We start from the raw sequence: 14844 nt of genomic DNA on the forward strand, positions 1-14844 counted from the left end.
GGAAAGTCGGTGTGGAACATATGAGAACTATCTTCACAATAAATCAATATATCTAAAACTCTTCCAAATTAAAAGGTTTATTTTTGAAATATGACTTTATTTCTCTTTCTATCTTTAGAAGAGTCTGAATCATCATCATCCCTATAAGAATCTTTGTCATATGTTCATTATGATTGAAATGGAATGCTGTTATCTAGGCACAATTATATATTCCGAGCAGTCCTTTTGTTGTCTAGGCAACCATCAGTGGCCAAGCTCAGTCCAGGGAAAATACTGCTGTCACTTACATGGCACAGACAGAGCAGTGGTGGCAGCGGTCTGGCTTGATCAGATGGCACCGGTCACAGAATCGTACAGCTGTGAGAAAAATAAGGTGGTTAGCATTTGTTAGGGCTCACTGTAAGTTCCTATATCTTACTAGTCCATTGGAATGGCTCGTTATACACTGACTACAGATAGTCAAATACATCTCGAGTTGCCAAACAAGAAGACAATCATATAGGAAAATTTTCGTATGTGCTTTTCTCATTGGCTCAATCTTGAAGGCACCTTTTGAAGTAACACTTGTACATCTGACCATAATACTTTGTTATAAAACTACTATTAACTGTGTAAGTGACCTTAGGAAATAATTTAGCCTCTATTTATTCCAACTTTCCTATATGAAAACAAGGATTCATAGTTTATTTTTTATTTTTACTTTGTGTAGCACTCGAGATTGAACCCAGGGGCATTCTACCTCTGAGGTACACTCCCAGCCTTTTTTATTTGACAGACTTATCAACATGTGCTGGCTTCAAACCCATGATCCCTCTGCCTCAGCCTCCCAAGTCCTGGCAGTATAGGTGTACACCACTACACCTTGCTAAGGATTCATAATTTAACTCCTGTCTCCAGAGGTTAGATTGTGTAAGGTGGAGAAAACTCCTGCAACATAAGTAAAGAGAGTAATTCTTAGAATAAGAATTTGTATGAGGCCCTGAGTTTAATCCCCAGCATTGCAGGCAAAACAAAACAAAAACAATTTATTAAAAAGAAGATACATTCCAAGCTGGGTGTGGGGCTCAAGCTTGTAATCCCAGCATCTGAGAGGCTGGGGCAGGAGGATCTCAATTCAAACCCAGCTTCAGCTACTTAGTGAAGCCCTCTGCAACTCAGTGAGAGCCTGTTTCAAAATAAAGAATAAAAATAGGGCTGGGGGTGTCACTCGGAGGTAGAATGCCCCTGGGTTCCATTCCCAGTACTGCAAAAAAAAAAAAAAAAAGAGAGACATTTCAGGAAATTACTTCAGAAAAGCCTGGCGTGGTGGTGCATGCTTGTAATCCCAGCATTTGGGAGGCTGAGACTGGAGGATCGTTGTTCGTGGACAGCCTGGGCTACTTAATGAGGCCCTCCGCAACTTAGTGAGACCCTGTTTCAAATTAAAGAATAAAAAATAGGGCAGGGGTGTACCTTGGAGGTCAAATGCCCCCAGATTCCATCCCAGACCCCCCCCCAAAAAAAGAAAGAAGAAATTACTTCAGGTAATGAAGTAAACACATGGACTATTTCAAGTGATTTTGTCAAGGCCACAGAGCAAGTGAGTGGCGGGGCTATAACCTATACATTTTTTCTGAATTCTATTCACCCTGTAATTCTGATATTTAAAAAATTCCTTCTTCTTTCTCCCTTCCTTCTTTCCCCTTAGATTAAAGAAATTTTCCATTCCTTCTTTCCTTCTCATTTTCTCCATATTCATTGGTAGAGTATGATCATATATCATGTGATTATTAAGTAAAAAGAGAGATTATGGATAATTTAAACTAACAAAATAATTTTATTGAAAATGTATATTAAGCAACATAACTGATTCAACACAATAGGCTGCTAAGTCAGCAGAGTTCTGTGTTTATCTCTACCAATGGGGGTGTGTGTATGATCAAAGATATAAGTATAAATGAGCTGGAGAAAGGAAGAGCGGCTAGTATGTTTGGGTCCTTTACCATATTGTTAAAGATACTGTCAATGTCACTGCCATAGTTTAATTCTATATCATCTTTCCTGAAAGAGTTGTGTAACTGATCACTCTGCTTTCATCCTTGCCTCCCACCACCACAATACCTACTATAAAGACATATGTAATTTGAAGAATGATAGTACTTTATTGTAAGCTTAATCAGGGGTGACTTCAATTATAGCCACCATACCAGATGTGGTTTCATTGCTTGAATAAATTAAGACATCCTGAGGTACCTGGTATGCAGTTACTGATGTGGTGAATTGTTGTATGCCCATCCCTGTGCATCAGATCCACTAGAGGAAGTTTGCTTCCAGCTGGCAAGGCCACCACCACTTTTCCACTTTCCTGCCTCAAGGGTATATCAACTTCTCAGTGCTATGTCACAAGTTAGTTTGCAGGGCTCTTGATCAGCTTTCCCTTCCATAAAATATCACACTGATCCATCACATTGGTAATATTATTTGACCTAGTGAGTAAGAAATAGCAATGACTCTAGACTTGATGGTAAGGCATTTGTGTGCCAGAAGGGAGGATATAAATTAAAAAAAAAATCAGGGGCCTTCTACTTTTGTGAAATTTCTAGGGGCCCCACGATGGGTGGCACGTTGAGGTATCTTTCTGAAGGTGAAAGATAAATTGTTGCATCTGGCCCCTCCTACAAAAAAATAGGAAGAATAGTGCCTAGTGTTTTCTTTTTTTGTAGCCCTACTTTTGTATTCTTTACGTTGAAACAGGGTCTTACTGAGCTGTAAAGGGCCTTACTAAGTAGCTGAGGCTGTCCACAAACCTGTGATCCTCCTGTCTCGGCCTCCCAAATGCTGTCATTACAAGCGTGTGCCACCACACCTGGCTCTAGTGTATCTTTTTGAAGATAACATATTCCTCCTTTGAGAGTGATACTCTAGCCCATTTACTGAGTTACCTGTACTAATTTGGAATGCTGTGTGAAATGCTTGGCTGCTTGGGTCATATGATCCAGCAAACACAATACAGTGAAAGATAGGGTAGCTGTTTGGAGCCTCTAGCAAGACCCTATAAATGAACTGCAGTGCAAGCCCTTAGTGTTCTAGGTAAAGCCCTACTATGTTCCACTGATAACTATTCTTTTGAGAAATATTTTTTGGCCTAATTAGCCAGTAGAGACTAATTAAGTAGCCATGGGCCACCAAGTTACCATGTGGCCTGAGTTGTCCATCGTGAACTGGGTATTATCTGATCTACCCAGCCATGAAGTTGGGTGATGCTCCATATTAAAAACTGAGGCTGTAGATGTGTACATGTGATCAGGCCTAAGCAGGTCCTGAAGGCATAAGGAAGTTATATAAAGTGGTCCAAATGTCCATGGTCCCTACTCCTGATATATTGCCTTCTCTTGCCAGCTATACCAGCTGGGGGTAGCTCAGAGGTAGAATGTCCCTGGGGTCAATATCTAGTACCAAAAAAAAACACTAGTGACAAATGAAAAGTTTTACAACTTAGTGAGACCCTGTTTTCAAATAAAGTATAAAATAGGGTTGGAAGTATAGCCCACAGTTAAAAAAAAAAAGACCCTGGGTTCCAGCCCCAGTACCACAAAAATAAAGAAATAAATTAGACTAGAAAATAGGGCTGAGGGTGTAGAAAAGAAAAAAAAAGAAAAGTTTTAAAAGACACATTGAATGGACAAAGAAAACTTTGTACACATATATAGTGTAATTAATCAGCCATAAAAAGGATGGATGACTATCATATGTGGCCACATGGATGGAACTGGAGGTTAAGTGAAATAAGCCAGATGCAGAAAGACAAGTACTACATATTCTTGCTTATATGCAGAAGCTAAAAAAGTTGATTTCACAGAAGTAGAGGGTAGAATAGTGGTAAATAGAAGCCAGCAAGGATAGTGGGGAGACTGAATAATAGGTATCAGAATAAAATTACAGCCGGGTGTGGTGGCACACGCTTGTAATCCCTGCGCTTGGGAGGCTGAGACAGGAGGACCTCACAGGTTCAAAGCCAGCCTCAGCTACTTAGTGAGGCCCTCTGCAACTCAGTGAGACCCTGTTTCCAAATAAAACATAAAAATAGATCTGGGAGTATTGCCCGGAGGTAGAAAAGCCCCTGGGTTCCACCACTAGTACCATTATATATTATATATTTATATTTACAAACAAGGAATAAATCTGCAGCATAGTAGGGTGACCATACTTAACAAGTTATTACTTATTTTGTAAGACCTAGAAAAGAGGAATTCAAAGGTTCCCGATGACAAATGTTTAAGGAGACAAATGCTAATTAGTTTGATTTAAAATTGTACATTGTATATATGTATACAATATATACTGTACCCCCATAAACATGTACAATTATTTTATGTGAACAAGAAAACATAGACACATATCTTTAAGCCAAATTCACCCCATATCTGTCTAGTTTAGATGGTTAATCATATTATTTTCTACCTGAAATTATATAATTTCCTGTTTAACTTTTTTTTGTGGTACTGGGGATTAAACCCAGGGCATTCTGCCTCTGATATACCTCCTACCCTTTTTACTTTTTATTTTTAAACAAGATCTCACTAACTTGCTCAGGGTCTCAGTAAGTTGCTGGTCCTCCTGTCTCAGCCTCCTAAGTACTGGGGTTACAGGCATGTGGGTTACATACCTGGCCCTGTCTGCATTCTTTTTATAAGAATTTAAACTATATAAGAGATTTTGCCTCTCTGTTCAACTCTGGATCCAATACTTGGACTATTGCTTCACACATTACTCACTTTTTAAAAATAAGCGTTATGGAAGTTTTCAAACAGTAAAAATAGAGGTAATAATAAACCCTATATATCATGACCCAATTTCAATATTTATCAGTATTGTACCATCTTTGTTCAATCTATTTCTTCCACTGGATTTTTACTTGAGCATTTTAAAGCAAAAGACACATATAGTATCACCTCCAATCACAACTATTTTAATATGCATGAAGACTGAAAAATCATAATTTCTATATTACTACTCCAATAAAATTAACAATAAGTCATTATATCTAACAATTCCAAGACCATGTTGAAATTTCCCCACCTGTCATATGGTATCTTAATAAACATTAATTGACTAAATAAATAAACAAATGAACATAAGTGTCTGACAGTATATATCCCAAAGTCTTAAAACATTACCCTCCTTATCAGAAATAGGATGTCTTGTCAGAAAAAACCTTGCTTTTCAAATTTCAAAAGGTAGAGAATCTGTTCAAGAAGTACTATTCTAGTCATACAGGTAAAACCAAAGAGTAAAATTCCATAGTGGATATTTACTCAAGTAAAATGAAGACCTATCTTTTTATAAATGCTTGTACAAGAATATTCATACCAGATTGACCCACACTAGCTAAGAATTGGAAATAATGCAAATGTGTATCAATCAGTGAAGAAGAAAATTAAATGTGATATAGTCACACAATGTAATATTACTCAGCAATAAAAAGAATTTATTTACCAAAATATGAATTAATCTAAAATTATGTGGAATAAGAGAAAGCAGGAACAAAAGTGCCTACTGTAGGATTCTAATTTATACAAAATTCTAAAGCAAACAAAATTAATCTGCAGTGGAAAATGATCAGAATAGTAGTTATATGAAGGGAGAATGAAAAGGGGCATGATAGAACTTTATGAGGCGATGGTAATGATTATACAGATTAGGGTTACACAGTATGGTGTATGTTTTCTAAGTGATTATTACCAAAAATGATAAAATATTAAGTGAGTGCATACTGATGTCTGCTATTTGCCTTGAAAATACATGAGAAAAATAAGATGACTTGATGGTATATGGAGACAGGGAGGAATGGATATGTGGCCACTGATGTGATGAAGCAATATAGTAAGATGTTGGAATCCAGTGTTTGATGTGAGTAGCTGTCATATTCTGGGAAACTTAATAGTTTTAGAGTTAAAACTCTTATCTCCTCTCCTTGGTTTGGGAAGAAGAAAGGCCTTCACCATTGTGGAATGACGCCCTGGCTTTCCACTCCATATCATGCTTCTTTTGAGAATTATATTTGATAGTGATAATTACAGAAAACAATTAGTTTTGTCAGTTTGTAGATAAATTTAGCACAGTGCCCATCACTTTGGGTAGAGATATTCTTTCATAACGGATGAGTGGTCTGTAACATTAAGATACTGATCTTTACAACTGTCTAATCAGTTTTATTTTTGTACAGTTTTAGCGACCTAAGTTATTTTGCTGTCCTGTTTTTGTAAATCAAACGAGGTTACAAAAGGGGACGATAAAGAATCCAGTGTTTGATATTATAAATGTCTGCAATTCTTCCAATTCTGAGATGTTTGAAACTTTTATAATAAAATGTTGAGGGAAAAAAAAATCCCATAGTGATTTTCAGAAAATAGGTGAAAGGAAAGGCTAGCCTGAGAATGGATATGTCTTAGTCTTTCTGAGATCTTTGCTTAGCTACCTCTCTAGCTGATTTACAGTGAACTGACCTCCATTCCCGGTTCTTGTGTAAACTGGTAGCTTCTTGGCCATATCAACAAGCATCTGCTTCTGGACCTCGGGTCTCTCTTCATTTTCATAACGCTCCTTGTCTGTATAGGACAAATGGAACTGGAAGCAGAAGTGATGCACAGAACTTTATTTTCCAAGGTTCATAGAAAATATTTAAAATAATAACTGCTTAAATGGAAGTATTTCTTATCTTAAAGCCTAGGTGTTGATCTGGCTTATTACTCCTCTGGCACATTATTTATTTCAATTATCTTATCTGGATTTTATATCATTCTTAATAACTCTATAAGATAGCTGGTACTGTTTTATAAATAAATAAAGTAAAACTTAAGGAGATAAACTATCCAAGGTTGTACTCATTCATCTAATAAGTAGGAAAGCTGAGTCCCAAACCCAGTTCATCTGACTCTAACACTTGGGCTCCTTTCAGTCTATTATACTATACCATGATGTTGTATCAGATGTGTGACATGTTGCCACTTGGATCCTGTTGATGATTAACCATTTTTATTGAGGTTTCAGGTGTTTTTCACAGGTGACTTGATGATACTCTCAGAGAAGTTGCAAGAGACTGACGGTAACACAGCCTGCCTGTTCTAATATTGAAAACTAGGCAGAATTTGGATGTTCTGAGTATTCAGTTCAGAAATTTTTAGTCTAGTATGGTGTCTGGTTGCCATGTTAGAAGCAACGCTTTGATAATGTACAAAAGATATATCAGCAAATTTTCAAATATATGTGAAACCTTTCTTTGGTTTGGGACAAGGGGTAGATAGACCAGAAAAGGTCTGTGGTCAGAATTTCTGGGTTTAAGCCTCATCATTGTCACTTAATAGTTAGAAAACCACTTTGGAAAGGCAGACATTCTCACTCTAAGTTTCTTCATTTGAAAAACAGAGGTAATAATACCTACTTCAGAAGACTGGTACAGAAGTGCTGGATGATAACAAGTACTATGACTCAGCAATTCCACTCCTAGTTAGATTATCAAGATAAATGAATACATGTGGATATATGTGTATGTGTATGTGTGTGTGTGTGTGTGTGTGTGTTTATGCCCCAAAACACAACATGGATGTTAATAGCAATTTTTATAGTAGAAAAATGGTAACAGCTCAAGTGCCCTTTAATAGGTTAATGGATAAACTGATTATGATAAAAGGTCTATTAGATATAAAAGGGAATAAACTACTGAAACATTCATTAACATGGATGATTCTGAAGGACTAATTGAGTGATGTGTACATGTATGCCTCTACTATATTGTGCTCCATTAAGATGTATGATTACAATGCACCAATAAAATTTTTTAAAAAAAGATATTATGCTAAAAGGCTTACATAGAAAAGCGCATATGATGATTCCTTTTTTTTTTTTTTTTGGTATTGAGGATTGAACCCAGGGGCATTCTACCTCTGAACTATACCACTAGCCCTTTTTTACATATTTTGAAATAGGGTCCTACTAAGTTGCTAAGGCTAGCCTTGAACCTGCAATTCCAAAAATAGTTGAGCTATTTGAAGCCGTGCACAGTGGCTTATGCCTGTAATCCCAGTACTTGGGAGGTTTAAGACATGAGGATCCCAGGTTCAAGGACCGCCTCAGCAACTTAGTAAAACATTGAGCAACTTATTAATACCCTGTTTCAAAATAAAAAAAGAACAACAAAGGCTGGGGGTATAACTTAGAGGTAGAATACTCATGCATTCAATATTTATTTATTTATTTATTTTTGGTGGTACTGGGGTTCCTGGAAACCCTTCTACCTCTGGGCTACACTCCCAGACCTATTTTTTATGCTTTTTTAAATTTGGAAACAGGGTCTCTTAAGCCAGTGAGGCTGGCTTCAAACCTGCGCGATCCTCCTGTCTCCACCTCCCAAGCGCTGGGATTACAAGCATGCGCCACTACGTCGGCTCATGCATTCAATTCTGAGTAGCCCCTAAATTGAGTATTTTTATTGTTGTTGAATTGCAGTTGTTATTTTATATTCTAGATATAAGCCCTTTACCAGATAGAAGATTTGCAACTATTTTCTTCTATTAATTTACAGGCTGCTCTTTCATGCTGTTAATTTTATCCATTAACACAGATAAATTTTAATGTAGTCTAATTTATATACTTTTATTACCTTCATTCATGGTCAAGCATGATGGTGTGTGACTGGAAGCCCAGCTACTAGAGAAGTGGAGACAGGAGGATTACTTGAGCCTAATAATTCAAGGCCAGCCTGGGAAACATAACAAGGCCTCCTCTCAGAAGCCAAAAATGATTACCCTGATTTTTGTGGTACTGAAGATTTAACACAGTGGCGCTCTACCACTGAGCTATAACCTTAGCCATTTTTATTATGAGACACAGGCTTGCTGAGTTATGGAGGCTAGTCTTGAAACTGTGATCCTCTTGTCCCAGCTTCCCAATTACCAGAACTATATGTGTATACTACTGAGTCCAGAGTGGTTTTCTTTTGCCAAAAAAGAGATTTGCTCTTCTTTTTGCCCTCTTAATTTATTGGCATCTCTGTTTTCCTCTGTTCCTAGCTTATATGAAATAACCTAAATACTTACCTTCTGATTTGGCTGCTGTGGTAGTGTAAAGATAGATTTCCAGTAGGTCCAGGCAAAGAACACAAAGATGGCATGGTAGAGTATGAGGTAGATAACTGAAATAAAAAAAATTGTCAGTGTTGATACTTTTTATCAATTCTTTTTGGTGGTACTAAGGAATTCAATCCAGGGGCATCCTACCTCCAAGCTACAATCCCAGTCCTATTTTTTTATTTTGAAACAGGGTCTCACTAAGTTGCAGAGGGTCTCACTAAGTAGCCGAGGCTGGTCGCGAACCTGTGATTTTCCTGTCTCTGACTCCCAAGTACTGGGATTATAAGCATGCACCATTACACTTAGCTTTTTTAAAAATCAGTTTTAAGAGTTCAAAAAGACAAAGCTTCATGACAAATTTGTAACTTTCCATATTACAGAGTATTCTCTTGTATAATTAAAAATGTTAATGGCTGTCATTTTCCCATACAAAGACAGAAGTAAGTCATAATGCCAAATTTTGAACCAGACACTTTCTGTCTGTTGTCTACTTTAAAAGTTGTCAGGTGATTCTGTAAGTAAAGGGAAAAATGTCCTTTATGATAATGTAAAAGAAGCGACAGTTTTGCTTGATTGATACAACCAATCAATAATGAATTGTTAATGAAAACAATAATGAATTGTTACTACCTCTGCCACTGTGGGTGCTGAGAGATAGTGATATATTTTGCATATCATTTTAGCATTTACAGCATGCTTTCATACATATTATATCATTTTTTATATATTAGGTAATAGTACAGGGCAGTTGATTAAGCAAAATCACATCAAGACTATAATACAAATTCCCAAACTTAGCCAGGCATGGTGATATATGCCTGTAATCCTAGTACTTTGGAGGCTGAGACAGGAGGATTGCAGAGTTGAGGCCAACCTCAGCAACTTAGTGGGACCCTCTGTCAAAAACATTTTTAAAATGGTCTTGAGGTGTACCTCAGAGGTAGAATGCCCCTATGTTCAATTCCTAGTACAAAAAAAATGAAAAAGCAGATCCCCAAATTTATTGGCTTACCATCCTCCCTCTCCCCCATTTCTTTTCTGAGAAAGAAAATCACTCAGCACCCCACTCTGATTTTTATTTAATTACACCCAAAGCTATCCCCAATTGCACCCAAGGATACTACCACCCTCTTGGATCAATACAGCCTTACCTCCCCATGTGTGTGGTAGCACTGACTTTGAGGATCTATGGCTCTACAATGTAGCCAGGTATTAAACATAGGATTTATGACTGTAGATACCACGTTCTTTTCAGTAGCACCAAAGATTGCATACTTTTCAAGTGTGAGATGTACCTTTCAAACAGCTGTGCAAATGGCTCTCTACTGCCTTTGTTTTCCAAACCTTCATCTCTTAGGCAGCTCTTATGATTCATGGAATTCTGGCATTCTCCACAGAGGTAGTTATAAGATGAAGGTCAGTTTTCTGTTTTATTGCGAGCCCATGAATGGTGTGGTCTTATTATTTCAATTCATCATAAAGACTCTAGGGAATTCGGTGACTCAAGGCCAAACTGAGAGGCCTGAACCTCTTATACATTTATGGCTGAACTCTTATTCTCTTGGTCCATGCTCCCAGCCCAGAAGTATAAGACCTGTTTCTATGTGCTGGATTGTTCTTGATTTTTTAAATTATAAAATCATATATTGAAATTCAAGCAACATACACTAAAACGTTAATGTCCACCCCATATATAGATCTAACTTTCTATACCTCCTTGATTTTGGATGCATATCTTTCCAGATCTTCTTGCTTTTATATGTTTATAAATGTAAGTGCTCAATAAGGATGGATTTTTTGCATTATTTTATTTTTTACTGTCTTTCATTTGAAAAGTAATACATGCACAACGTTCAAAAATTGAAGGTAGCCGGGCATGGTGGCGCAGGCTTGTAATCCCCGCGCTTGGGAGGCTGAGACAGGAGGATCGTGCAGGTTCAAAGCCAGCCTCAGCTACTGAGTGAGGCTCTCAGCAACTTAGTGAGACCCTGTTTCCAAATAAAGTAGAAAATAGGTCTGGGAGTATAGCCCAGAGGTAGAAAGCCTCTGGGTTCCACCCCTAGTACCACAAAAAAATTTGAAGGTATAGAAAAGTACACAGTGAACCTTCCTTTTATCCCTGTTCACTTAGCCACCCAGTTGCCTTCCCTGGAAGCAACAAATGTCACAAGGCCAAGACTTTACTGTGGGTCCTTTAAGATTTGTTTAATTTATAAAACTATATAAATAGTGTGCCTTTCCACAAAAATACCAAGCAATATTCTCTACATACTGTTTTGTACCATATATCTTCTTTTTCACTTACTCTAAGTTGGAGATTACTTCATTTAATATAACTGAGAGAGAGTGAGCTTTCTTAGTTTCCTTTTAAAGGGTTGCATGAGATTCCATTGCATGCATGTATTATAATTTATTAAACCCGATGTGTCTGGTAGAAATTTCATTTTCTTTCTTCTCTTGATAATGAAAATAATGCTTCAGTGAGTACTCTGTACATATGAAACCAGCACATATATAAATATCTGTAGAATCAATTCCCTGAAGTGAAATTACCAGGCCAAAAGTAAGCCTTTTGGAAGATACTCCCTAGTTTTCATTGAGAAAAGCTATATTTCATTTACATTCTTATCACTAACAAATGAGAGTATTTCTCCATAGTTTAGCTTTTGTAAGTGCCATCAGAATTTCTTATCTTAGGCAAGACCTTTCCACTTTTTCATGTGTTAACTTTCACTAAAGTTTTGTTTCTTTTTTTTGGGGGGGGGTTGGTTTGTGGTACTCAGGAATGAACTCAAGGGTTTTCAATCTCTGAGCTACATCTCTAGCCCTATTTCTGAAATTTTGAAACCAGGTCTCGCTAAGTTGCTGAGGCTGCCCTGGAACCTGTGATTTTCATGAGTCAGCTCCCCTCCCCCCACGTACTGGGATGACAGTTGTCTACCACTGTGCTTGGCTTTTTTATTTGTTTTTTATGAGTTTTTTTTTTTTTGTGGTACTTGGGGTGGAACCCAGAGGCTTTCTACCTCCGGGCTATACTCCCAGACCTTTTTTTTCTATTTTATTTGGAAACAGGGTCTCACTAAGTTGCCGAGAGCCTCACTAAGTAGCTGAGGCTGGCTTCGAATCTGTGCGATCCTCCTGTCTCAGCCTCCCAAGTGCGGGGATTACAAGCGTGCGCCACCACGCCTGGCTTTTATGAGGTTTTATATGGGGAAAATTCCATGTTAACCCATGTTCCTTTAGTATGGAACAGAAGTATGGAACTTTTAACTTTAAAAGAATCAGGAGGAAACAATTATATGTTTACCCTCTCATTGTGCAAATCAAGGGTAATAACAACCAAGTTGGATCATGTGAATGGTGCAGAACTAACTCTTATACTTTGTAGATTTATTATTATTATTTTTATAGTACTAGGGATGGAACTCAGGAGCATTCTACCTCTGATCTACACCCCCAGCCCTATTTTTAATTTCTTTACTTTGAAATAGTGTCCCACTGAGTTGCAAAGGTCCTCACTAAGTAGCTGAGGCTGTCTGCAAACCACAATCCTCCTGTCTCAGCCTCCCGAATGCTGGGATTACAAACATGCGCCACCACACCTGGCTCACTTTGCAGTATTTTGAGAACATGAGCTATATTTCCTATTCAAATGATTGAGATGGGAAATGTGGGAATTTAAATTGGCCCATATCCAGTTAATTATTAGTAATTAACATTAATAACTGATTTAGTTTTGTAATTAAACACCTGGAATCTCATTCCTGTATTGCAAGGATTCATATAAATTATGAATAATATTTATAGATGAATAGAAAATGTAAAATCTTGAGGATAACTAAGTCAAGGCTATGTAGTAGATTGGTATTAATAGGAATTATACTACAGATTTTGTAAAAATCTTAGAGTTGGGGGAGACCATAAAGATCATATAGTTCAACCCTCTCATTTTACAGAGGGGTAACAGAAGTCCAGAGCTCTAGGTCAAGTGATTTATCAGTGTTACACAACAAAGTTTTGCGAGTAATGGAAACAGAATCTAGATTCCTTCACTCCCAGTCTAGAGCTTGTTTCCTCAGAGTAGTAATTCTCAAATTTTGGTTTGTTTCCAATTCACCCAGAGAGATTATTAAAATGCATATTGCCAAGCCCTATACCAAAGACTCTGAATCAATACTACAAAATGAAGTTCAAGAATCTAGTAATTCCTCCAGGTCATTCTGAGTTAGAATCAAGAGAAATGGTCTTATAGGCCATTTGGTTGCCCAACCCACCATCCCAAGGAGGAAGCTCCCCTCCAACACCACTGGCAGGAAATACTTTATCTTTTTCAATACTCTAAAGTGACTATTCGTGACCTATACGCAGGCCTCATGAGTCATATATGTGTAATGGTCCTAAGCTATATTCCCAAATAAGATGTATGACTATAATGTACCAATAAAAAAAGCAACATATTCCTTTAAAATGAATTTTGTACATAAAAAGTCATCCTGATAAACTATAAAAACACTGAATCTTTTAATCTTCTCTTCTATTTTTCTTTCTTCTATCCTTCCTTTTTTCTTTTGGTATTGGGGACTGAATTCAGGGGCATTCTACCTCTGAGTTATACCCCCAGCCCTATTTTATTTTTTATTTTGAAACAGGGTCTCACTAAGTTGTGGAGGGCCTCACTAAGTTGCCGAAGCTAGCTTTGAACTTGCCATCCTCCTGTTTCAGCCTCCCAAGTGCTGGAATTACAGGCATGTGCCACCACTCCCAGATGAATCTTTCTTTTTAAGTATGATGTTCCATTGAAGTTTCAAATCACTAGGGAAACAGAACAGCTTATGAACTGTATCCCTGAACTGTTACTACTTATTGGAATGAAATGGAAAAACATCTTTTCTGAATAAATAGGTAGAGTCCTATACTTATCTTAGCTATTATAGTCACAGGGCATCAGAAGCTGCTGGAGCTAAAATTACCATGTGAATGCCAAAAGCTGCCCCCCCCTCCCTCCCTCCCTCCCTCCCTTCCTTCCTCCCTCCCTCCCTTCCTTTTTTCCTTCCTTACTTCTTGCACAAGGTGCAAGGGTTTGCAAGAGGGGCAGAATAAGCTATAAGAAACATATCCGGACTGCCAAAGAAAAATCCACCTAAAAACTTTTAGAAGAAAACCTGGGTCATAAAACTTCACAACACTGAAATTGGCAGTGATTTCTTGGATATGGTCTTTTATCTACTTTGAGTTAATATTTGTATATGGTGTTAGGTAAGGGTCCAATTTTATTCTTTTTCATGAAATTATTATTTTTCAATAATATTTAGTGAAAAGATTATTATTTCCTTCACCAAATGTTCAATCAGAAAATGTACATCTTCTAGCTTTGTTCTTTTTTGAGATTGTTTTGGGTATTTAGAGTTCATATTTCATGTTAGGATAGATCTTTTCTGAAAAATAAATAAATGTATGATAGTTTCACCTTAAAAAAAGAAAAAAATATCCTCTGGTAAGAAAGAAAACAAAAAGAAATATTGAAATGTTATATGTAAGTGATCAAAAGCTTGATATCAGACAAATGAATCTGTTATGTGAGATTATCATTGTTAATTTTGGATAAATTGCTATGATATTAGATGTCAACCACTAAGCCAAGCATGGGAAGGAGGGATGGAGAGGGAACGGGGTGGGGATCGGGTAGGGGCTAAGTGGGCAATGTGTGCATGTATGTCTACAAAAGTTTTTTTACCCC

At 37.3% G+C, this 14844-nt stretch overlaps 1 protein-coding gene across 2 annotated transcripts in view; it reads right to left on the reverse strand.

The window, feature by feature from the left end:
- ZDHHC15 (zDHHC palmitoyltransferase 15) overlaps positions 1-14844 on the reverse strand; it is a gene marked incomplete at both ends in the record, with an annotated part of 73172 nt that overhangs the window by 32612 nt on the left and 25716 nt on the right. For both annotated transcript variants that reach the window (XM_080719513.1, XM_080719512.1), the window contains 3 exons: positions 288-357; positions 6486-6606; positions 9075-9169. In XM_080719513.1, the coding sequence (XP_080575639.1) occupies positions 288-357; positions 6486-6606; positions 9075-9169 (286 nt within the window). The remainder of the gene's footprint in view (positions 1-287; positions 358-6485; positions 6607-9074; positions 9170-14844) is intronic.

Source organism: Muscardinus avellanarius (assembly GCF_963383645.1).
Source record: "Muscardinus avellanarius genome assembly, chromosome: X".
NCBI lineage: Eukaryota > Metazoa > Chordata > Mammalia > Rodentia > Gliridae > Muscardinus > Muscardinus avellanarius.